Consider the following 26,460-nt stretch of genomic DNA (forward strand, 5'->3'; position numbering starts at 1 on the left):
ATAAACCACTTAACATTAATTGATATCATAAAATTATAACTTGAATACATTTTTCTTAATCCTTCTCGTTTGATTTAACTTCCACTTTTTAGTGGACTGTTTGGAACACAGTATAGAATATGACGATATAGTTTTAAGGGTTGTTCGTATTCTTTTCAGTTAGTTCTTACATTGTTTTTTCATTGTTTAATATTCTTTTTTTAGAACAAAGTTTGAAGCCATCATTATAGGATTATTGAATTCTTTTTTACATTGAAATAAGTGTTTAACTTATGATTTTAAAAATGAACAAAAGATATGGATAGTTCACCAAAAAAAAGATATGATGTATGACAATATTTGTAAAGATGTTCAAATTTCATTGATAATAAGAGAAATGCCAATTAATATACAGAGAGATCATTTTTACTTTGCAGATTGGCAAAAGTTAAAAGCTCAGAATATACTTAATTGGTAAGCCTGTGAAGAAACAGGCACTTATGTTGCTGACTGGAATGTGACAGTGTAATTTTATGAGAATTTTGTAGTATCTACCAAATTATACCATCACCTACCTTTGACTTACCAGTCCAAATTCTAGGAATTTATCCTGATGAACCACCTGTACAAATATAGAATAACATATGCTCAAAGTTTTTCATTATAGGATTGTTAGTAATAGCAGAAAAAACCTAAATGTCTGTCCAGAGGAGACGGATTGAATAGAATAGAATACTAAAAAGAATAAGGAAGATTTCTATGTACTGATATGGACAGATTTCCAGATATACAATGTATATAGATATAGTGAGTATGGTCCCTTTTTCATATGAAAGAATAGAAAATAAAAAATATGTAGTCTGGCCAGGCAAAGCAGCTTATGCCAGTAATCTCAACACTTAGCGAGGCACGGGCGAGAACACTTTGATCCCAGGAGTTCAAGACCAGCCTGGGCAACATAGTGAGAGCTTGTTCTCCACAAAAAGGAAAAGTATATTTATAGATATAGTTTATTTTTTGCAAAAGAGAAGCACAGAAAGGGTTAAACCAGAGACCAGTAAAATAATTATGATAAGGATCGGATGAAGAGCACTGTGGAGGAAATAGGATGGGAGTGAGATTTTTCTAACTCTGATTTTATAGTTGTGACTTTTGACCCATGTAAATGGTCATGTATTGAAACAAAAAAGGTAAAGAAAAATGATTTTTAAAAAGCAAACCCAGCCGGGCATGATGGCTCATGCCTGTAATCCCAGCACTTTGGGAGGCTGAGGCGGGCAGATCACAAGGTCAGGAGTTTGAGACCAGCCTGGCCAACATGGTGAAACCCTGTCTCTACTAAAAATACAAAAATTAGCTGGTTGCGGTGGCAGGCGCCTGTAATCCCGGCTACTGGGGAGGCTGAGGCAGCAGAATTGCTTGAACCTGGGAGGCAGAGGTTGCCGTGAGCCGAGATCGCACCACTGTACTCCAGCCTGGGCAACACAGCAAGACTCCATCTCAAAACAAAAACAAACACACACACACACACACAAAAGCGAACCCTAAAATTCAAAACAAACAAGAACAAATGAGCCTTACAAATTCACGACGTAATCACCAAAAAAATAAACTTAAATAGCTTTTATTTATTTATTTAACTTTTTATTTGTTTGAGACAGAGTCTTTCTCTGTCACCCAGGCTAGAGTCCAGTGGCGTGATTTGGCTCACTGCAACCTCAACCTCCTGAGCTCAAGTGATATTCCTACCTCTGCCTCCCAAGTAGCTGGAACTACAGGCATGTGCCACCATGTCTGGCTAATTTTTGTATTTTTTTTTATAGAGATGGGGTTTCGCCATGTTGCCCAAGCTGGTCTCAAACTCCTAAACTCAAAGGATCCACCCACTGTGGCCTCCTAAAGTGTTGTGATTACAGGTGTGAGTCAGGGCACCTGGCCTTTTAAGTTGCTTTAAAAACTATATTTTAAATTGACACATAATAATTGTACATATTTGTGTAGTACAGAGCGATATTTTGATACATGTATACACTGTAATGATTAATTAGGGTTATTAGCATATCCATTACCTCAAATATTTATAATTTCTTTGTGTTGAGACATTCACAATTCTCTCTTCTAGCTAATTGAAAATATACAATAAATTATTTGTAACTCTTATCTAGGATAATTTTATATTTATTAACCAACCTCTCCCTATCCTTTTCTTTTCTCTACCCTTCCCAACCTCTAGATACCACTGTCTTGTTCATCTTCTGTGAGATCAATTTATTTAGCTTCCACATATGAATGAGAATGTGCAGTATTCATCTTTCTGTGCCTTTCTTATTTCATTTAACATAATGTCTTCCAGGTTCATCCATGTTGCTGCAAATGACAGGATTTCATTCTTTTTAATGACTGAATGGTATTCCATTGTGTAAATAAACCACATTTTCTTTATCCATTTGTCTGTGGATGGACACTTAGGTTGATTCCATGTTTTGGCTATTGTGAAAAATGCTGCAATAAACATGAGAACACAGACACCTCTTTGACATACTGATTTCCTTTTCTTTGGATATAACCCCAGTAATGAGATTGGTAGTTCTATTTTTAGTTTTTTGGTGGAACCTCCATACCATTTTCCGTAATGGCTGTATTAATTTGCATTCCCACCATCAGTGTATGAATTCCCTTTTCTCTGCATCTTTGCCAGCATTTGTTTTGTCTTTTTGATAGTAGCTATACTAACTGGGGTGACATAAAATATCTTATTGTGGTTTTGATTTGCATTTCCCTGATGTTTAGTGATACTGAGCGTTTTTCCATATACTTCTTGGCTTAAGTAACTTTTAAACATATTATTCTGATTGTACAAACTCAGAGGGAAATATTCTAAGGACAAAATTTGCAAAAGGCAGAGGTGAGAAGACAGCTTGAACCCAGGAGTTCAAGACCCGCCTGGCAATATGGCGAGATACTGTTCTCCACAAAAAAGAAAAAAAATAGTTTATTTTTGCAAAAGAGAAGCACCGAAGGATTAAACCAGAGACCAGTAAAACAATTATCATAAGGAGTAGATGATCAGATGTTCAACATGTGAACATTTACATAGTTCAAAAGTCACAACTATATAAAAACAGACTTAGAGAAGTCTCACTCGCATCCTTAACTACATGTATCTTGAAATTATTTTGTTTGTAATATAGGATAGAGCAAAGAAATAATTTTACTGGATTAGGGGGAACCAGGGTTCTTAGGAGATATTAATTAGGAGAATGGGATGAAATTAGAAAGTGTACTGTGGTATTAGTTTTGAATTGGTGGCATTAATATTAACTCATAGATTTAAAAAATTTGTTTTCTATCTCAGTCCAAGGAAAGGGCCTAGAAGCCCCAGTAAGAATGAATATATCCAGGGTGTAGATTTTGGGTTCCAAATATGGTTTCCTACCAAAAGGAAGCAATGTTCCTTAGAGAAGTTCCTGATTTCTTAATGGGGGGCAAAGAGGTCCTGGAACATACTGTGTCGGAAAGCAAGAACGTGCTCAAAAACTGATGGGGACATGTCAAAAAGGCACAGGAGCCTATTTGAAAGTTTCCTACCATCAAAACTTGAAACAATTTGAACATCTAAAAGAATAATGGTAGGTATGGATTATAACACATTATGTGAAAGAGAATTTGTAAGTCCATAATCGTACTTTAAAATTGAAAAAAAAAAACTCACTTTGTTACAAAGAGAGAAAAGGGGGAAATATAAAGTTGTTCGTTACAGAAGAAATGACACTTAAAATGTAGACAAAATATAAAATTACAAAATCACTAATTTGCACTAATGATTGACTCCAGGCAAGGATCATCAATCATTGGATGTTAAAACCATTGGGTGAAAGGCTGTAGGTGAACAGGATATTTACATGGTCTTAAGGTATGACAACACCAATTATGTGTTAATTGCAAAGAGAAAAATATACCTTTATAGTGGAGAGATCTGGTGGTCAAACTTAGCATTACCTGTAATGGGACAAACTGACACCTGTCTACTAAAGTGATGCAGTGAAACACACAGTATCACCTGTATAATATTTTTGCCAAAACTATTTAACTTAAATCTAACTATAAAGTATGAATCGGACAAGTTCAGAGTACGTACATTCCGTAAGACATCTGCCCTGGGTTTATAAATCATGTCGTTATCACACACACACACACAAAACAGAACAGTGGTGGGACGATATAAAATTGAAGGAGACTAAAGAGACATGGCAATCAGATTCAAGGACCTTGATCGGGTCCTCAACTTTATACATATATTTTAAAGCTATAAATTTTGGGTACAATTGGATAAATTTGAGTATGGACTGTGTTAGGCAATATGGAATCATAATAACTTTCCTAGATAACACATTATTGAAAAACAATTACTTCTCGGCTGGGCGTGGTGGCTCACGGCTATAATCCCAGCACTTTGGGAGGCCGAGGTGGGTGGATTACGAGGTCGGGAGATCAAGACTAGCCTGGCCGACATGGTGAAACCCCATCTCTACTAAAAACACAAAAAATTAGCCGGTCATGATGGCACATGCCTGTAGTCCCAGCTACTCAGGAGGCTGGGGCAGGAAAATTGCTTAAACCCTGGAGATGGAGGTTGCGGTGAGCCAAGATCGCACCACTGCACTCCAGCCTGGGCAACAGAGGAAGGCTCTTTCTCAAAAAAAAAAAATATATATATTAAATAAATAAAAGAAAAGTAATAAAATAATTATTTTTCTGTTGATAAAAATGTTAAAATGGATTTTGTCATTGTGACATCTGTTTTAAAACACAATATAGCTTTGCAAATATATAGTTAGTTACAAAGAGAACCAATTTAGAGAATTAGGTAGGAGTTTCATGGGATTGTCTTTTGAATGTCCAGTTGCATTTTAGATATATGTAGATTTCCAGTCTGTGTATTTGTAAGCATAGAATAAGTATGAGGTACTTGATTATTGCCTTTCATTGCTACTATGCTGTGATCAAGGATGATTAAACAATTTGCATGTAATGGGAATTTTAAAAATGCTTTTTAATAAGATGTTTCATTTTGTTTCATGTTCTCTTCAGACATACTTTTAAGTATGTGAGAAACTGAAGGTGAGAAATTGGCAGTACTTTGGAAAGTCCTGAAGTATTTATTAGTAAGACTATTATCTTTATTGAAAAACAGCTATATCATTCCTTTCTTAAAATAATTTGAAACCACACAAATGAAGATGTAATAAAAAGAATAAAGAAAAGTTGAGGAAATAAAAACAGCAAAATGCCAGTAGATTGCAGTGCTGATTGAGGATCAATATAATTGCGTGAAAAGTGTTTCACAGTTATAAAGTATATAAAACTCTGAAGGCCAGTATTATCCAGTTTTTTCCTGAATTAAATTGTTCTTAAAAAAATTCATTTGGCATGACATTAAGGTATGATAAATCAATGGAACTGACTTTTAAAGGGCTAAGCTGATGTGGTCAAAGTAGATTGCTTTCTGGTGATTCACCCTGATGCAGAGACACAAGATAGAGTAAGATATTGGAGGAATAGATGGATGTTAGAGTCTCTGAAAATAATTTCTTTTTATTTACCTTTCCTCTATGATTGATTGAATGCTGCTATCCCCTGAGGAACTAGACCAGTTGTATTCTCTCCTTTGGTTAAAAGCAGGCATGAAAGCATTGAAAAACCAGAAAAGCAAATTGTACAAGTGACGTTTTCCTACTTAAATTGAGCAATGTATTCATCATTTCCACTTAGTAATATAAAAAATATTTATTGTATTAACTTTTCACAATATTTTGTGAAATATTTATGTTTCACAAAAATATAAATTTTTTGTAAATATTCTATGTTTGTTTATATTTTAAAATATTTATATTTTTTTCTCCAAAAAATAGCAGTCATGTTTTAATGACTAAATTGGTGGGCAAGGAATGCTGTTCAGAATGAAAAGATTTACTGTGACTGACTCTCCTTGTACATTGTAACTATCCTTACATATTCACAGCTTATAGTCTGTTTGTTATTTCATGTTAAGCACCTGGTTGAATTCAAGTAAATGTATATATGTATATATATGTGTGTGTCTGTGTGCACACACGCACACACGTGTATGTATATAGAGTGACCGAGTACACACAGGTATAAATTACATAGGTATAAACTATATCTATTTATTACATAGGTATAAAATCTATCTAATTCAGATGGAGAGATGAGAGAAGCTCCATATCTTTTGTTCACTGATATTAATACAGTGTATTTGGCATCTGACCATTATTAAACATGGACCTTCAAAGTGGACGCATTTTTTCTCCTGCTATCCACACAGTGGGAAATGTAGTGATTTTTTTAAAACACATAAAACCAAATTTCTATTCCCTATGATACATTTTTCAAGATAGTATTGCAGGGAGTTGGATAGCATTTTTTTTTTTTTTTTTTTTTGAGACGGAGTCTCGCTCTTTCGCCCAGGCTGAAGTGCAGTAGCTCCATCTTGCCTCACTGCAAGCTCCACCTCCCGGTTTCATGCCGTTCTCCAGCCTCAGCGTCCTGAGTAGCTGGGACTACAGGCCCCCGCCACCATGCCTGGCTAATTTTTTTGTATTTTTTTAGTAGAGACGGGGTTTCACCGTGTTAGGATGGTCTCAATCTCCTGACCTTGTGATCTGCCCACCTCAGCCTCCCAAAATGCTGTAATTGCAGGCGTGAGCCACCGCACCCGGCCTGGATAGCATTTTTGAGTACAGGTGCACATTATGGTAACAATGAGGTTGTCTTTCTCTAGGCTAAATGGGTAAAGTAGACTGAGGCTGGACAAAATGTACGCAAGTCAGTGCTATTAATGTAATGAGAAATGTAGATAAAATGACACAATTTACACTGTATTCAAGTTCTAATTACAATACCAATTAGAGGAATACTGAGTATGTATTTTGGTAGCACATGTTTTATTTTTATTTACTTTTAATATTTTTTTTAGGTACAGATTCTTGCTCTGTTGCCTGGGCTGGAGTGCCATGGCCCAATTTTAGCTCACTGCAGCCTTGCGCTGCCAGGCTCAAGTGATCCTTCTACCTCAGCCTCCTGAGAAGCTGGGATTGCAGGTGTGCACCACCATGCCTGGTTTTTTTGTTTTGTTTTGTTTTGTTGTAGAGACAAGGTCTTACTATGTTCCCCAGGCTTGTCTTGAACTTGTGGGCTCAAGCGATCCTCCTGCTTCAGCTTCCCAAAGTGCTGGGATTATAGGCGTGAGCCACCGTGCCAGGCCAACACATGTTTTAAAAATATTTTTCTTCAGACCTACTTGTAGAAGTAGGAAATTGACTGTAATCATTTTACTCACTTGTCTCCCGCAAGCAGATTATGTTCAGCACCTAGGTATGCTGACTGGTGTGTAGTATAGGTTGTTAAATGCTTGTAGAGTGAAATGAATGAATGAGATATCTTTGTCTAATTTATTTTTCAATACAATGTTCTTATAATATGGCTTACAAAATGTGTGCATTAATACCTATATCTGTTAGAGATGCTCTGGTTCTTTCTGTCACGTGTGTATTTGTTTATTCAATCAACATTCTTGGAGGGGCTGCCATCTCCCAGGCCCTCAGGTTTCAAGTCAAATAAAGCAAGATCCCTGTCCTGAAGGAGCTTCCAGTCTAGGTGGGGAATGGAGCAGTAGCTCAACCTTTACTTAGCATTGAAGCACAGAGTTGGTAGTACTTACCTTGATACATATGTATGCAGCTCCTCTGGCCAAGGGCAGAGTACTTGTGGGAGAGTGGTAAAAGATAAGTCTGGAAAGCTAACCAGGCATTAGTAATAAAGGGTTCTATGTCCTAAGCTTAGAGTTTAGACTATAGAAGTGAAAGTATTTTAAGCAGGAGAAAAACATGATTGATTAGGCTTAGAAAGAACATCTGGCTTCAGGGAAGAGGATGGATATTTTAGAGACAAAAAAACTAGTTTAGGAGGCTATTATGATAGTCCTTGTGATAAGTGGAAAGAACCTATAAGACACTGGTTCTGAGAATAGTCAAGAGGGGATTAGGAAACGGGAATATTTAAAGCAGTAGAATTCTCAGGACTTGGTGACAAGATGGTCATGGGTTGCATGGGAGTCTAGTAGATTTTCAGGAACCAGTCAACTCTCCTAATCTTCTCTCATGTCATACTTGCTTGGCAAAACTGCAACCCTATTGCTATCTCTGCCTATTCTGTACATTCTGCCAAGTAACAGTATAGCTGGAGGACAATGAAATATTTCAGAATTTCTGAACTTCAAGCTCCCTGTACTGCCTTTATTCATGTCACACCCTTTTTCTCTTCTCAAACCTCTAATACAGGGGTCCCCAACCCCCGTGCCACAGACTGGTACTGTCTTGTGGCCTGTTAGGTACTGGGCACCACAACAAGAGGTGAGCAGCAGGCAAGTGAGCAAGTGAAGCTTCATCTGTGTTTATAGCTACTCCCCATCGCTCACATTACTGCCTGAGCTCTGCCTCCTGTCAGATCAGTAGTGGCATTAGATTCTCATAGGAGTGTGACCCCTATTGTGAACTGCCCATGCAAGGGATCTAGGCTGCACACTTCTTATGAAAATCTAATGCCTGATGATATGTCACTGTCTCCCGTTATCCCCAGATGGGACTGTTTAGATGCAAGAAAACAAGCTCAGGGCTTCCACTGATTGTACATTATGATGCATCATATAATTATTTCATTATATATTACAATGTAATAATAATAGAAATAAAGTGCACACTAAATGTAATGTGTGTGAATCATTCCAAAACCATCCCCTTACCTCTGACCCCGGTCTGTAGAAAAATTGTCTTCCACGAAACTGGTACCTGGTGCCAAAAATGTTGGGGACCACTGCTCTGATACCTGACTCCCTCTTCTAATTTTCAGCTCAAAATTTTATATCCTACTTTACCCCTGCTTTTTTTTTTTTTTTTTTTTTTTTTTTTTTTTACTTTTAGTATCTTTTTAAGATACAGAATCTTGCTGTGTTGTCTGGGCCATCAGAAGGGAACTTCCACAAACTCCCACCATCACATCCACCCAACCATCAGCGTTTGTGTCTGTATGCTCTGCATTCTTGCTTATCTTCATAGAAGATAACCAGCTCTTCACTACACTGAACCTCATTTCCTCTCATCTGCTTAAAGACATAATCCTAGCAATTCTGTCCTTTCCTCCACCATCGACAGCTTTTCCCTTTCTACAAGATCGTTTTTGTCAGCCCACAAATATCCTATTATTTCTCCTATCTTAAAAAGTTCTCTTGACCCTGCTTTCTCTATTTGCCTCGCTCAATTTCTTTGCTTTCTTTTGTAGAAAATATTTCAAAGTGTTGTCTGTACTTGCTGTCTGCACTTAGACCTTTACCAACTGCCACTCCAAGCGGAACTGCTTTGGTGAGGTCAGCACTGACTTCCACATACATACAAATCTAATAGTTGGTTTTTCTCTCATCATCCCATTCGGAGCATCTGATACAAGTGATGACCTTCTCTGCCTTGATACATTTTCCTTACTTCGTTTCCAGGATACTACATTCTTTTGTTTTTTTCTCTTGCCCCACAGTCTATTTCTCTGGTGCTACTTCAACCTGATCTCTTGATTTTGGGGTGCCCCCAAATCCTCTCCTCTTTTCTTCTCTACCTATATTTACTTTATTATGATCTTACCAGTTTCAGGTTTTAATGTGACTTACATTTCTTTATATGTCCAGTCCTTTCTCCTAGACACACACACATACACACACACACACACACACACACACACATATATATCCGATTTCCTACTCTACATCCCCTCTCATATGTCTAATAGACATCTCAAACAGAAATAGCATGTTCAGAACAGAACCTTCTATTACCACAGCCTTCCATATCTCAATTGATGGCAGTTACTTAATTCTAGTTGCCCAGATCAAAATTAGGAGATCATATTGGGTCTACCTTCAGAATATGTCCAGAATCCTAACTGTATTAGTCTGTTCTCATATTGCTATAAAGAAATGCCTGAGACTGGGTAATACACAGAGAAAGGAGATGTTTAATTGGCTCATAGTTCCACAGGCTGTATAGGAAGCATGGCTTGGGAGGCCTCAGGAAACCTTTACTTGTGGTGAAAGGCAAAGCCAGAGCAGGCATCTTCACATGGCCACAGCAGGAGGAAGACAGAGAGCGGGCAGGCGCCACACACTTTTAAACAACCAGATGATGTGAGAACTCTATCACAAGAACAATACCAGAGATCCAAATCCACCCCCATAATCCAATCACCTCCCACCAGTCCCCACCTCCAACACTGGGGATTTCAATTCAACAGGAGATTGGGTGGAGACACAGATCTAAACCATATCACTAACTTTTAGTAGTTACCTGTTTTCATGGCTACCAGTTGAGGATGAACTGTGGAAACTGTGAGATACTCAGCAAAATCCAGTCTTCCTTTCTTTGGAAACCTGGCTAGCCTAAATTTCCCCAGCCTCTTTTAGGTACTTATGTCAATTTGACAGTTTTCTCTAGTGGAACAGACATTCACTTTAATGCTGGACCCATTAAAACTTTTTGCCAATTTAAATCCTGCTTGCATTCAGATAAAAACATCTCCCCAAGGAGATGGTGTAGCTACAAGATGGAGGGGATATGGATGCAGGACAGTTGTCTTGCCAACCTGAGTACATATACAGGAATGTTATATAAACAAGAAATAAACTTAGGTTGTGTCTAGTTATTATATATTTAGGTTGATTTGTCATAGTAAATTATCCTACCTTACCACACAGTAATCCCTCAGGAGGGTTACTGAGCTAGTTCTTAACTGATCTTTCCCCTGATAGTCTATTCCCAGCACAGAGTAATCTTTTTGAAACCACAGTCAGCTCATGTCACTCATCTGCTCAGAACTCTCCATTGGCTTTCCCTTTCACTCAGAGTAAAAGCCAAACCTTCACAATGCCTTATAAAGTTATCTCTAACTCATGTCTTACTACTTCCTTGCCTCCTCTTCTCTGCCCCCTTTCTGCTTCAGCCCCACCAGTCTTCATGCTCCTCAGATACAGCAGGTGTGATCCTTTCTCAGCCCTCCCGCTGACTCCTCTTCCTGGAATGTTCTCTCTGATACACACTTGGCTCATTCGTTCATATCCTTCAAATCTTCCCAGCGAGGCCCATTGTGACCACTATGTTAAGAATTATACTTTATCATCCCCCCAGCATTCCCAGTCTTTTCCTGTTCTACTTCGTCTTATCTTCACAACACTTTTTCCTTTTGTTACGTGCTATATAGTTCACTTACTTATTATTGTTTATTGCTGTTTTCTCTTAATAGAATGGAAGCTCCATGCAGGTGGCAATTTTGGTCTGTTTTGTTTATCAGTATTTCCCAGGTTCCTGGAACAGTGCTTGACACATAGTAGGTGCTTAATAAAGACTTCTTAATTGAATGGATGGGAGGTACAGTGTGCTTGTTTTATACTTAGTCCTTTTTAGAGGACATGTTCTGCTCGGTGGGAGCATTGAGTTTGGCACAGGAGTGGGAGGAAAGCACTCTAATTGAAATTAGAATTTGGCCACTGGTTGCACTATGTGCTCACACAGCCTATTTTGGTTCCAAAAAAATAGATTCACATGCTCATATATCTTGGTGTTGTGATAATCTGTTATTTAACACTTATAATATGTTTTGCAGATAGAAGCATTTTATATGAATGCTGAGTGATAGCTGTGAATTATTGAAACCAACCATTTATTTAAAAATCATCCTATCACTCAAAGGCTTTTTTTTTTTTTTTTGCTATATATTTCTTTTGAAGTGGTCTTTTAGTGCTGTCTTTTGCTCCTGTTTAAAATTCAGCTGTAGTAAATTCCTATAATTGTTTGCTACCTAGGCATCCATCTTGAATATTAAGTTGGACTTTTTCATACCAGAAACAGGGCTTAGTCACCCTTGACACAGTTTCTATTTCCCTTCCCCCTGCCAGTTTCTTAATGTTGCCGATCCAGATATTTGCCTTATGCAGCCTCCTTTGTTGACCTCCCTTCGGGCCAGCTAGGTGCAACCTACTTGACTTGCCCCCTCTAACCCCCATACCCTGCATGGGCTGCCCAGATATGTCTCATTGACCACCTCTGAGCCATAGCATGACTCCATGGAGCTCATGCCTGCTTTCTGTAAGCCCGCTGTTAACACCCTGGGTCGTAATAAAGTGCTTTGATCTCTTCTTTTCTCTCTTGTGATCTGACCTGCTGGTTGAGCATGCAGGTGGCTTCCTCACTTTTCTGGCATTTTGAGGTGTGCTGTCCTCTTCTCTGCAATAATCACCGAGTAATACACTGCTTCTGTTGTGTCATACACTTTGCTTTTTTGTGTTTCCTTCTCTGTGTCTCACCTGACTAATCCATACCTGACTCTCCTGGTCAGGGCTCTCCTAGAAAGTGGCTATCTTGGGAGAAATAAATTGGACACAGGTCAGACAAGAGCCACAAGTGTATCTGCTGGTATAAACAAGTTTCCTGTGAGAGGGACACCTGGTCATGGGTCAGAGACTTAGGCATTAGGCCATCAACTGGATAAAAAAGCATCCTGTGAAAGACAAGCTATGTACATCCGTGACCACCACTTCCCCTGGAACCCTGTTAGGGCCAGGCTTGAATTTATAGCCACTCTCCAGAGAGAGACTACCCCATCACTAAGAGGAAAACACACATCAGAGTTCACAAACAAGTAGTAAGATATGCATTGGAGTAAAAGTCTGTAGTGTCCTAATGTAGACACACATTTGTAAAACTGAAGATCACAGTGACAATTCCAAAAGGAACTTCTTACCAGTTAAATAAACAGATTAGTAGTTTCCACACCTTAACCACTACTGGTTACTTGAATCTAAGATAGGAAAATAGTGAATACAAAGACGTTTGAATTATCAAACTTATGTATTATCCTTTTCCAATGCAGTCTGATTTTTTGAAAACTGAAAACCAAAAAAGTAATCTTAAGAAGCTGAGTTTTTCGCAAAGGTTTTTCTCAAGTTTTTTCCTTTTTTTAAAATAGAGTCTCACTCTGTCACCCAGGCTGGAGTGCAGTGGCGCGATCTCAGCTCACTGCAACCTCCACCTCCTGAGTTGAAGTGATTCTTGTGCCTCAGCTTCCTGAGTAGCTCAGACTACAGGCACGGACCACCATGCGTGGCTAATTTTTGTATTTTTAGTAGAGGCAGGGTTTCACCATGTTGGCCAAGCTGGTCTTGAACTTCTGACCTCAGGTGATCTGCCTGCCTTGGCCTCCCAAAGGGCTAGGATTATAGACATCAGCCACCATGTCTGGACTCTGCAAGTTATTAAGTAGTATTTATAGAGTCTTAAAGAAAAAACTTTTAAATATTCTTTATTGAATTAGTAAAATTTGATCATAGTGAGCATACTTGGCATGCTGAAGGTTAATGGTTTTCTTTGAGAAAATGGAAAACACAATGAAAAACAAGCTGCATTTCTAGTTCTGGTAACTAGAATGATATAGCACTGAGTAGGAAGGCAGGTATCTGAAAGTCTGCCTTACTACAAATGGAGTAATAAAAGTAAAACAATCTGTGTAAGTTTCATAACATATCTGATTCTCATTTTCCTGATTTTTCACCTGTAAGTCACTTCCAACTCTATGTAGCTCTTTGATAAGTATTCCTCCACTTTGCTGTTACTCAGTTTTTTTCTTGAAGATTTTGTAAGTTTAAACTTTATTGATTTATTGTAAGTTGAAGCTTAGCTGTTACCATATTGATATTTTCTATGGCTTAAAGTGCAGTGAGAAAAATAATTTAGAAAACATAGTGAAATATGTGTTTCAATGGAAAACTGCATTGTCTGCATGCAGCACATTTTCCCAGGTTATCTGTTTCTAGTCTTTCATTGGCTTTGGCTTATTTTAAACTCTGTAACTTGTAGATAACTGGTAGTAATGCATTTATAGACATGTACATTTTGCCTTGTTCAGCGAAGTTTCAGTCATATACCTCTGCCATGCCTACCATTGTGGAAAAACTCATTTTGCCCTTATTTGCACATTCATTTCAAAATTTCTAATTTATAAATGTGTCTGTTCTTCAGATTATCTTTTGAACTGATTATATCATCTGCCTGATCCCCTCATTAATGATTACAATTAAACTTTTAACGTGTTTATTTTTATATATGTATGAGTCATAATTTTCCTTTGTGAATTCTCTTTAAACAACAGATCCCTTACTTTGATTTTTTCACTTAAATATAACTGTATCTTAATATGATGAATAATTTATAAGAAACTTGTAAAGTTTGTTATTCAGTTCTAATTTTGATTTAAAATGTGATAGCAGTGTATATATAGAATTACTATGATTATTTTCCTAAGCCACGAGGCAGTGGCAGTGGCTTCTGTTTCTCTTCCTCCCTGCCCTTCCTCCTTCCTTACTTTAGTATAAGAAATTAAAATAGATCCAAAGCTAGAGTTGAATGCTAACTGACTTACTAGCCTTTAATTCGGAATATAACTCTGTAGATAGCAAATATGAAGTGCATATTGTTCTTCCTTTTCCCTTTCTCCCTCTCCAGACAACTGAGCCATTTTGAAGTACAATGCAGAACCAAATCTTCAGTTGAGAATACTTATTTTTTAATGTATAATCTTTATATACATATTCTCTAGATTGTTACCTGAAAAAAAGTATTATTTTGTCAGTGTAGTCATATTGTTTTATGTATGTAATGTGCTAGCTTTTAAGAAGCATCATATAGACTTCCAGACTAGGTTTAAAATGCCAAATTGCCTGCCTATGTATATCATTTTTCACAGGGTGAAGAAAGAAGATAATGATTCCTTTGATTTCTGACCAGATCACTACTGCTGTAGGCAAGAACAACGTTAAACATTTTTGAAATTTTATAAATGTTTTAGTGGCATTACCTGCAGAGTTTTGTTGTTGTGGTTTTTTGGGGTTTTTTTTTTTTTTTTTTTGACTACTGTCTTGAACTGTAGCCATGGAAAAGTTTCCTTACTAAAAGAAATAACATTGTTAGGGAGAAGAGAAGGGAATTAACATTTATAATACTTTTATTGTTTATTTCTACTGTTTTCAAATTTCCTGTGGAGAGCAAAATACTTCTACATTAAAAAAGCTTTTATTGTCTTTGTTGAAAATAAGATATAAGAAGTCAGACTTTAATTTGAAAAAATATAATGTAGTACATTAGATTAAAATGTTTATGTATGAGGAAAATAGGCCTAGCATGGTGGCTCACGCCTGTAATCATAACATTTTGGGAGGCCAAAGCAAGAGGATTGCTTGAGCCCAGGAGTTCAAGACCAGTCTTGGCAATGTGGCAAAATCCCATGTAAACCAAAAGTATGTGAGACAGGTCTTAATTAATTTAGAAAGTTTATTTTGACAGAGTTAAGGTCGTGTGCTTGGGAGGCAGGAGTCTGTGCCTTTCTCTAAAGATGATTGTGAGGGCATCAGTATTTAAAGGGGAAAGGGCAGATATTGAGGAAGGAGGAAGGAATTTCAAAAAGGTGTAGGTAGACAAGAGACAAATGGTTGCATTCTTGAGTCTTTGATCAGACTTTCACCAAATACACAATTTACCTTGCGAGGGGGAATAGGGCGATAGTCACTTATGCCTTTGTCTAGCTCAGTGAATCTGCATTTTTCCATCAGAGGAAGCAGTCAGACATGCATTTGTCTCAGGTTGGCACAGGAATGACTTGGAGTTCTGTCCTTTGTCCAGTACTTGTGAAAATAAGCTATCAATTTACATTACCAGGGTGAAAGTCAAGAGGATTAAATGAGAGGCAGGTTTGCCTGATGCAGTTCTCAGCTTGACTTTTCCCTTTGGCTTAGTGATTTGGGGGTCCTGATAATTTATTTTTCTTTCACACCCATCTCTACAAAATTTAAAAAAATAATCAGCTTGGTGTGGTGGCATGTGCCTGTAGTCCCAGCTACTCAGGGGTCTGAGGTAGGAGGATTGCTTGAGCCCCAGAATTCAAGGTTGCAGTGAGCTGTGATCCCCACTGCACTCCAGCCTGGGTGACAGAGTGAGACCTTGTCTCACAAAAGAAAAAAAAAAATGAAAGTAGTTCATTGTGGGTAAAACTGCACAGTAAATGTTAATTTAATGAATTTCATTGATATTTTAAATATTGTAAAATGATCTGTTCAGTTATTTATTGAATTCCTATATTGTACTATGTATTTTATGCCACATTCAATAATGGTAGATTAACTTAAAGGTTTTTTTCTCCAGTGAAATAGCATGTAGCATTTATGCAAACTATGTTATTGTTAACAGAAAAACCAAACACTGTAAAATATTTTAAAATTCATTCTGAGCCAATATGAGTAACTAAGGCCCAGAGCTCTCAAGAGCTTGTAAGAAAATGTGCCTGAGGCAGCTGGGTTAGTTCACATTTATACATTTTAGGGAGACAGAAATTATGGGTAAAATCATAAATCCATACATGGAAGAACATTGGTTCAGCCTAAAGAGGTGGTATATCTTGAAGTGTTATAGTCATAGGTGGATTCAGATATTTTTTGATTGGCAGTTGGTTGAAAGAGTTAAACTTTGCTTAAAGACTTGAAGTCAATAGAAAGAAATGCTTGAGTTAAGGTAGAGGGAGTTGTGGAGACCAAGGTTCTTGTTATGTAGATGAAGCCTCTGGATAGTAGCCTTTGGAGAGAAAAGATGGTAAATGTCTCTTTTAGACCTTAAAGGTGTCACATTCTCATTTAATAACTCCTAGGTCCAGGAAAGACCTAGAAAGGGAAGGCCTGGATGTATTAATGGAAATTCTCCACAGTTGCAAATTCCCCCACAAGGGATGGCTTTGCAGGGCCTTTTCAAAATATGTCAAAGAAATATATTTTGGGATAAAATATTTGTATCTCCTTTAGAATCTGCTATCTGTCATATGATACCATACCAGAGCTGGATTGGAATTTGGTATCTTATTGCCACAGTCTGTGTTGTCAGCCTTATGATCTCTATTTCAGTGTTAATGCTGGTCAGTTGTGCCTAAACACCAAAAGGGAGGGGGGTATGAGGAGGTGTGTTCAACGTCTCTTCCCATCATGGCTAGAAATTCAGTTTTTCAGGTTTCTTTGGGGCCCCGTTTGGTCAAGAGGGAGTCCATTTAGGTGGTTGGAGACCTTAGGGTTTTTGTTTGTTTGTGTGGTAAAACATTTTATAGGTACCTTTTATTTTCAGTTAGAAATCATTTTTCTTCTCATTTTTCCTACCCATTTTATGGTATCATGAAAAAATGTTAACTACTAAATACAGAAAATTAGAGAAAGTGAAGCATATAATTCAATACAAGTACTCATTTTAAAACATATCTTAGTTACATTGAGTTCAACCAGTTTTAGTCTGTAAATAGTTTCTTATTAATTTATAAAACTTAGAAACAAGCATATAAATGTTTGTGTAAGCATAAAGATGTTTTTCCTATAGTATATAACACTTGAAATTCCTCATTTGATGTATTTGCAAGTAAATTAATTTGGGGTTATTAATAATCATTTTTATATTATGAATTCCTTAATTTAATTATCCAAGTAATGTTATATTGTCTCTGAGTTTGAAAAGACGATTCCAAATCACTGAAGTAATCATACCTTAGATATCAGCAAAACATCTAAATGCTATTGTAGAGGAAGAAAAACTTCTCTACCCTATTAGGTTCAGTAGCTGCGATTTTTGGACTATACTGACAAAAGGCAGATTAACAGGAGAAAAGGTTTATTTCATATGCACATGGAAAGGGGGATATCACAGAAAATAAGTGAAAACACCAAGAAGGCAGTTAGACTTGGGGGTTATATACCATTTTAACAAAGGGTGATAGAGATAAGAGACTAGACAAAGAAAAAGGGATTTGGGCTTGGCAGGGTGGTAAGTTGTGGGAAGGAAATATGTAGTAGATAAGGATTTTTAGTAAGATTTGTTATGCAGACTCAGGTCATCTCAGGAGATTAGAATTGTCTGGAGTTGGTTTCCTCTTCCTAGTATGGTGGAAGAGTATGTCTTTACATTTCTTTACAAATGTAAATTTCTTTTACAAAAGGGAATTTATGCTGTGTTTTTAGACAGAAAGGGGGAGTACAGAAAGCATCTATGTTTGATGTTTCTAAATTGCCTTCAGTTTAAAATAATTCTTTTTTTTGTTTTGTTTTGTTTTTTTGAGATGGAGTCTCGCTCTGTCGCCCAGGCTGGAGTGCAATGGCATGATCCCGGCTTACTGCGAGCTCTGCCTCCCGGGTTCACGCCATTCTCCTGCCTTAGCCTCCCGAATAGCTGGGACTACAGGCACCTGCCATCATGCCATGCCTGGCTAATTTTTGTATTTTTAGTAGAGACAGGGTTTCACCGTGTTAGCCAGGATGGTCTTCATCTCATGATCCGCCTGCCTCAGCTTCCCAAAATGCTGGGATTACAGTATGAGCCACTGCGCCCAGCTAAAATAATTCTTATGCCAATATACCATGTTTTAGGGTAATGTATTGTGATCCCCTTTACTATCTAGACATGAGAGAAAAAAAATCTAAACTTAAGTTTTGATTGACATTTCAATTATAAAAATACAGAAAAGATGAAATTGGTGTGTGAATTTTATTTCTGATATAGTGCTTATTATATATAAAATGCTCTTAATTATCAGTGCTTTAATTTCCTTTAATTCAGAATTATTTTGGGTAAAGCAAATAATTATTTAGTAACATAAGGCCATAATCAATTGTTTTCTGAAGATGATTACATAGGCAATTAATGGAAGCAGACTATGGACTTACTGTAGGACTACTGAATAAATAATCAGTATTTCTCTTAGATTGGGAAATGTAGTGGATTGCCACACCATTTGCAGCCACCAATCTCACTACTGTCACCACTTACATGTACTTGCCCAGGATTTTCCTTGGTATGTAGAGTATTTTCAAAAACTCTCCTTTAACTTCAGTGCCATATACCTTCAACTACCTTCAAAGTTCTCATGATTTGAAGGAAAGGCCATGATCTCTTCTCAAAATGTTGGGAGACCCCATTCTAATGTGTCTCCAGCTTTGATATTAGGTTACACAAAAGCTAATCTTAATTTATATTGTTAAAGGTAATATTAGGTATATAATTAATGTATGAATACATTTTTCTTTAAGAGTTATGATATTATGGTCAAGATTAAAGTTCCTTTTATGCCTTTTCCTTGGCCCCCTCAGGTCTGTTCTCCACCCACTTTCCTTGAGGTAACAATTTGAATTTAGTATGCATACTTCCAGATCTCTATTTATGCCATAAATACATATCATGTGTATATGTGCTTTTTCCTAAATGGTGTCATTCTGTATTGTTATTTCATAATTTATGTTTGTATTCAATAGTTTGTCTTAATGATTTTGCCATATTAGTCCTGATAGATCTATATTATTGCTTCAAACTGTGTATGTTATTTATATTATAAATCAGGTTAGTTATTGCCCTATTGGTGTATATTTAAAATATTTCTGTTTGTTTATGTATGAGTGAATGAATGAATAAATGAATGACAGGGTCTTACTCTGTCACTCAGGCTGAGAGTGCAGTGATGTGATCATGGCTCACTGCAGCCTTAACCTCCTGGGCTCAGGCAATCCTCTCCTCTCAGCCTTCTGACTAGCTAGGACTTCAGGCACGTGCCACCACCAAAAAAATATTTTTAAAATATTTTGTAGAGATGGGGGTCTTGCTATGTTGCTAGGCTAGCCTTGAGTTTGTGGCCTCAAGCAGTTCTTCTACCTTGATCTCCCAAAGTACTGGGATTACAGGCATGAGCCACCATGTCTGACTGCCCCATTTTAAAAATGACTATGTCAAGCCTGTAATCCCGGCACTTTGGGAGGCCGAGATGGCTGGATCACGAGGTCAGGAGATCGAGACCATCCTGGCTAACATGGTGAAACTCCGTCTCTACTAAAAAATACAAAAAACTAGCCAGGCAAGGTGGCGGGCACCTGTAGTCCCAGCTACTCAGGAGGCTGAGGCAGAACGGTGTAAACCTGGGAGGCAAAGCTTGCAGTGAGCTTAGATCCGTCCACTGCACTCTAGCCTGGGCAACAGAGCGAGACTCCGTCTCAAAAAAAAATGACTATGAAGAGTGCATATGAGAACATTCTTATTCACGTTTCCATGTGTACATGTACACGTATATCTTCCTCTAGAGTAAATACTGAGCATCTTCACATTTTTAGTTGGAAAGAACACTGCTAAATGATTCTTTTGAGTAACATTTTATCATATAATGCTATAGAAAATTAATTCTCTAAGACTTAAACATTGAAATTTCATCTTCGTAAGCAAAGATTTATTCTCAAGCAGTTGCCTGACCCCACTCTATAAGCTCTGGACTAAAACTAGAATAGCCATCATCTGTAGCTGTAGGAGTCAGCTGGCATATTCTTAGTACATTGAGTTTTATGAGCAGAGAAATTATTATGGAACAAGGCCAAATCAGGTGGAACTCACCTCGGGAAGATAATAAATAACCTGACTACAACCTCACAGATAACAGAAGATTCATGAGGGATAAAGTATTATTTAAGTATATGATATGGTTTGGCTGTGTCCTCACCCAAATCTTATCTTGAATTGTAGTTCCCATAATCCCCATGTGTTGGATGAGGGACCCGGTGGGAGGTAATTGAATCATGGGAGCAGTTACCTTCATGCTGTTCTCGTGATAGTGAGTGAGTTCTCACAAGATCTGATGGTTTTATAAGGGGCTTTTCCCTCTTTTGCTTGGCACTTCTCCTTGCTGCCGCCATATGAAGAAGGACCTGTTTGCTCCCCCTTCTGCCATGGTTGTAAGTTTCCTGAAACCTCCCCAGCCATGCGGAACTGTGAGTTAATTAAACCTCTTTCCTTTATAAATTACCCAGTTTCATCACGTATGTCTTTATTAACAGTGTGAGGATGAACTAATACAGTATAATTTTTATGAAAAGTTAAAATCATGACTCTCCTATAGATATGAAAATGAACACATGTTAAAAATTTATTTTACTCGTAAGATAGGAGAGAACTAGGCAGATGTTATAATCAGTTGAAAGGAAAATGCCAAAAACTCTTATATGGAGTCAAGGAATATTGAGATGAATTGCACATGGAGACAAAACTAGTTTTTCCACTCGGAGAGAGGGTAGGGGAAAAGTCAGTTCAACCACCAATATGCAGGAAAAAATGTATCTATTAGTTACCTACAACTTAGGCAACACCAAAATAGCTCAGACACAAGGCACTGGGCTAGAATCTGATAAGCCAGTAGGGTATGCTATAGATTAGGTGTCCCCAGTCCCCAGGCCATGGACCAGTACCACTGTGTGGCCTGTTAGGAACCGGGCTGCACAGCAGGAGGTGAGTGGTAGGTGAGCCAGTGAAGCTTCATCTGCAGCCACTCCCCGTTGTTCACATTACTGCCTGAGCTCCGCCTCCTCTCAGATCAGTGGCCATATTAGACTCATGGGAACATGAACCGTATTGTGAACTGCACATGCCAGGGGACCTAAGTTGCATGCCCCTTATGAGAATCCAGTGCTTGATGATCTGTCACTGTCTCCTGTCACCCCCACATGGGACCGTCTAGTTGCAGGAAAACAAGCTCAGGGCTCCCACTGATTCTACATTGTGGTGAGTATATAATAATAATAGAAATAAAGTGCACCGTAAGTGCAATGTGCTTGAATCATCCTGAAACTATACCCCTACCCCTGCCCCGGTCCATGGAAAATTTGTTTTCCACAAAACCAGTCCCCGGTGCTAAAAATGTTGGGGATCACTGCTATAGATGAAGAACAATTTTTTATTGAAACAAAAGTTTTTCTATGCTGTGAGTAAATATATCAAGTTTGCTGAAAACAATACCAGACTTGGCACGCAAGCTATATGCAGAACTAAGGGAGAAGATCACTGAAAAGATAGGCTTTGAGTTGCTTTGGGAACTGCCATATTTAACCAAATTCACATGAGTCAGTGTTAAATAGACAGAGGGCGTGTTCCCTTTTTGCCATTCTTAAGAATCCCAATTGTGCCTTGAGTCCGACCGTTTGAACAAGTAACCTTGAATAAGTTACGTAATCTCTCGGATGCTCAGTTTCTCCACTACCATGATTCTGCAATCTCACTAGTTGGTGTATACCCAAAGGAAATGAAATTAATATGTTGATGAAATATCTGCACTCCCATGTTCATTGCAGCATTATTCATAGTATCCAAGATACGGAACCAACCTAAGTGTTCATCAGTTAATGAATGCATACAGAAAATGTGGTGTATAAATACATAATGGAATACTGTATATTCCATTTCAGTATACAGTGGAATACTGTTTATTTCAAATTGAATACAAAAGGAAGTCCTGTCATTTGCAACAACAGGGATGAACTTAGAGGACTTTATTTATGTTAAGTGAAACAAGGCAGGCCCAGAAAGACAAATACTGTATGATCTCACTTGTGGAATCTAAAAACCTTTAATTTGTAGTAGCAAGAAGTAGAATAGTGGTTATCAGTGGCAGAGGGAAGGAGAAGGAAAGAATGTGGTTGGGGAGGGAATTCAGGAGATACTGGTTAAAGGATACAAAATTTCATTTAGGTTGGAGGAATATGTTCAAGAGATCTATTGTACAACTTAATGACTATAGTTAATAACAATGTATTATATACTTGAAAATTGTTGAGGGTAAATTTTATGTGTTCTAACCACAAAAAAATAAGTATGTGAAGTAATGTGTGTTAGTTAGCTTGTTTTAGCCATCCTACAATATATACAAATATCACAACATCATGCCATATACCATAATACACCACACATACCCCTTTTATTTGTTAATTATAAGCACATTTAAAAGAAAAGGTGAATTTTGCCAAGAAAAATAAATAAAATGAGGATGATAGTACTATTTCATAAAAAGTAGAATAATTCCTCTTATTTTGAGGATTCAGTGATCTTTAAATGTAACTAAACGCGTAGCAAATAGCAAGAGCTCAATAACATAGTACGTGGTGTCATCAAAATACCTACTAGGGAAAAGCTTTTTTGCTGTTCCTGTGATTTTGTAGTCAGAGTTGGCATCTTGTCATTCAGGACTCAGTTTAAATGTCACCTCAGAGAGAGCTTTGCTAACCACCCAGCTTAATAAGTACCTCACTGGTCTTCCCTTTTGTTACCCACTCCTATTTTCATTACAGTATTTACTACTACTTTCTATTTTGTTTTTTAAACTTCTTTATTATCTGTCTGTCACTATTAGAATGTAAGTTCCGAACGAATTTTGGTCTTATATAGTACTGTGTCCCTGCAGGTAGAACAATGCCTGTCACATATTTGCTGTTCAGTGAGTGTATTTTGAATGAGTGGGGTACATGCCCTCAATCTTCCTGTGAAAATTCCTGGGCATTTATCTTGCTGGGGCTTTTCTTAGCTATAGCCAGCACGCATGCCCTGACAAGCTGTGGTGAGGGAAGAGATGATGGGAGAACAGAAGGGCAAGAGTATATGGAGATGCTAACAGAATGGAGAGTCTGGAGCAAGAGGGAGAGGAATAGCAGGGGAGGATGGGGGAAAAAGCTACAATTGAGTGTGTCACAATTGTGGCTATATGTTTTGGGGTGTTACGTTTACTCTTGAATAAAGTGAAATTTTTTCAGCTCATTAGATTCTAGAAATTAAAGATAGTTTAGTCCAACTACATACACAGCATTTTATAAATAAGAAATAGGTCTGGAGAGATGAAGTGACCAGTCCAAATGGCACAGGTAACCTGCTGGTAGAACTGGGACTCCATACTCTGTTATTTGAATTCTTTTTTTAATATATGCTTTAGTTTGTCACATGCACAAAATGTTGAATTATGTTCTGCACATTTGCATTTTTACAAATATGCCTTTTTTTCCCTTCCCAATAGGTAGAAAACAGACCAAAGTATTATGGAAGAGAGTAAGTATGAATTATTAGAAATAATTTTATAGATTGGCATATGTAAAAGAGACAGGGTAAATGGATGCTTTTAAATGAAAGCAAGAGGAAGAAGTATTCAAGTTCGGTGGAGTGACATTTATTTCTTAAAAATTTCTAATGTGATCTAATTGGTGAACAATATAGACAATAAAGACAAACATAAATAAGAAAATAGCATGGGAAAATGTACATGCAATAATGTTAAGGATGCAAACCATACAAGTAAATAATCTTAGATGTATATGAGAAAAATGTACATATTTGTGTTTTTCTGTACATGTATATTAGACATATAGACATGTACATATGCACACATGTATGTACAGTGGGATGTGAGTGATTTATTCTATATATTTTTATTTTTCAGATTTTCTTAAATAGTATGCATTTATTATGAGAAAAATATAATTCATGCTACTGAGAAACAATTAATGTTAACAATTTGAAGTATTACTATCTGAAGAAATATTTTCCCAATGGATTTGAACCAAATTGAGATATTATACATACCATTTTATAGCCTGATTATTACCATTTAAAATTGACAACGAGCATTTTTCTGTTTTGTGAAAAATGCAATGATTTTTAAAGTCCTTAATTTTTCAGGTTATTGAAAAACAGAAATGTAGCACTTTGAGGAAAAGAATAAAAATCATTCATAATCTCATCATTCCTCAAAATTGTTTTTTATGACTGGAGATCATATCAGATAAAAGTATACGTAACAAATATTTTTAAATTATTTCAAATTCTATATGTTTTCAGGACGTAGGAATGGATTACAGATGCACACCTATGAGTTGATGAAAGGGTGATTTCAAAATTAAGAACCACTGGTATTCTACAGTACAGTTGTATTGTAATTTATATAGTCATTCTTCTGCTTTTGGTGTTATAGGTTGCTTTTAAACTATACTATTGGAAGTAACACCATAGGAAACATCTCAGTACATAGGGTCTTGGGGAGTTAGAAATTTTTGATTAACTTGTGCAAATAGTTTTAAAATTCTTTAAATATATTGTCAAGTTTTGTTTCAGAATTTGTTTTCTTTTAAGTTAATTGAATTTTTTTTTTTTTTTTTTTAAGATGGGGTTTCGCTCTTGTTGTCCAGGCTGGAGTGTAATGGTGCGATCTCGGTTCACTGTAACCTCCACCTCCCGGGTTCAAGCGATTCTCCTGCCTCAGCCTCCCGGGTAACTGGGATTGCAGGCACTGCCACTACGCCCCATTAATTTTTTGTATTTTTAGTAGAGACGGGGTTTCACCATGTTGGTCAGACTGGTCTTGAACTCCTGACTTCAGGTGATCCACCCGTCTCGGCTTCCCAAAGTGTTGGGATTACAGGCATGAGCGACTGCAATGAGGTTTTAAAAATTACAAAACCTCCTGGGTTCAGGCGGTTCTCCTACCTCAGCCTCCCGAGTAGTTGGGACTACAGGCACCTGTCACCACGCCCGGCTAATTTTTTGTGTTTTTAGTAGAGACGGGGTTTCACCATGTTGGCCAGGCTAGTCTCAAACTCCTGACCTCAGTTGATCCACCCGCCTTGGCTTTCCAAAATGCTGGGATTAGAGGCATGAGCTATTGTGCCTGGCCAGTTAATTGAATTTTTAAACAAATAGATAACTATATTTTACCAACTGTATTATTTGATATTATGTAAAGTTAAAATATATACCAATGTGCTAAATAGCAAGGGATAGGTTACCATCTCCTTGCTTCCAGCAGATTCAGAGCATTAGCCTTTGGACCTAGTTCTCAAAGATTGGGAAATTTATGGAGATAAGAAATTCAGGAGCCCATTGTAAACCTAGCTGTCATGATTTGAACATGCCTACTGTGAACTGTTTGAAGACTTAAATTGAGAGACTGAACCATCCCTATCAGGAAAAATTCCAGAAAATTTCCTCTTGTCCCTCATAATGTTCCTGAATTCTTAAAGTGCCATTTCAACGCCTTTTAAATGTATCATTCCAAATTCAAGTGACTATTGTTTCTTTAGTACCAGTAAAAGCTGCAAAATTTCTTTTGAGCAGTGGGTCATTGCGGTTATTGTAGGGGAGGAAAGACTTTCCCTCTACCTCCTATGTTTGAGAGCTGGGTCTACGAAATAAGCAAACAATGTGCAGATTAACAGGAGAGAAGGTATACAAATTTATTAATTTTTAATACTACTTGCACAGGGGCATCACAGAAAAAAAGAAAGTGAATACCACTCCAAAAAGTGAGATTTGAGAGTTTGTATGCCATCATAACGGGAATGGGAGGGAAGTTTCTGGCCATTGACGGGAAGGTAAATGGTAGTTTGTGACAGAGTTTGTCTGAGTAGGTTGTTGACTTTTAGTCTCCTCTCCTCTATAAGAGTCAGTCTTCCCTGGTTGCTGAAACTGATGGGAGGGCATTGATAACAATTGAGTTCCTTTTGGATGATCT

The 26,460-nt window shown here is 37.3% G+C and overlaps 1 protein-coding gene across 1 annotated transcript in view; it reads left to right on the forward strand.

The window, feature by feature from the left end:
* The window catches only part of CHN1 (chimerin 1), a 199,089-nt gene that overhangs the window by 58,557 nt on the left and 114,072 nt on the right, over nucleotides 1-26,460 (forward strand). The window contains exon 4 of the mRNA XM_050751783.1: nucleotides 23,974-24,005. Coding sequence (XP_050607740.1) covers nucleotides 23,974-24,005 — 32 coding nt within the window. The remainder of the gene's footprint in view (nucleotides 1-23,973; nucleotides 24,006-26,460) is intronic.

The sequence above is a fragment of the Macaca thibetana genome, chromosome 12 (assembly GCF_024542745.1).
Source record: "Macaca thibetana thibetana isolate TM-01 chromosome 12, ASM2454274v1, whole genome shotgun sequence".
NCBI classification, from domain to species: domain Eukaryota; kingdom Metazoa; phylum Chordata; class Mammalia; order Primates; family Cercopithecidae; genus Macaca; species Macaca thibetana.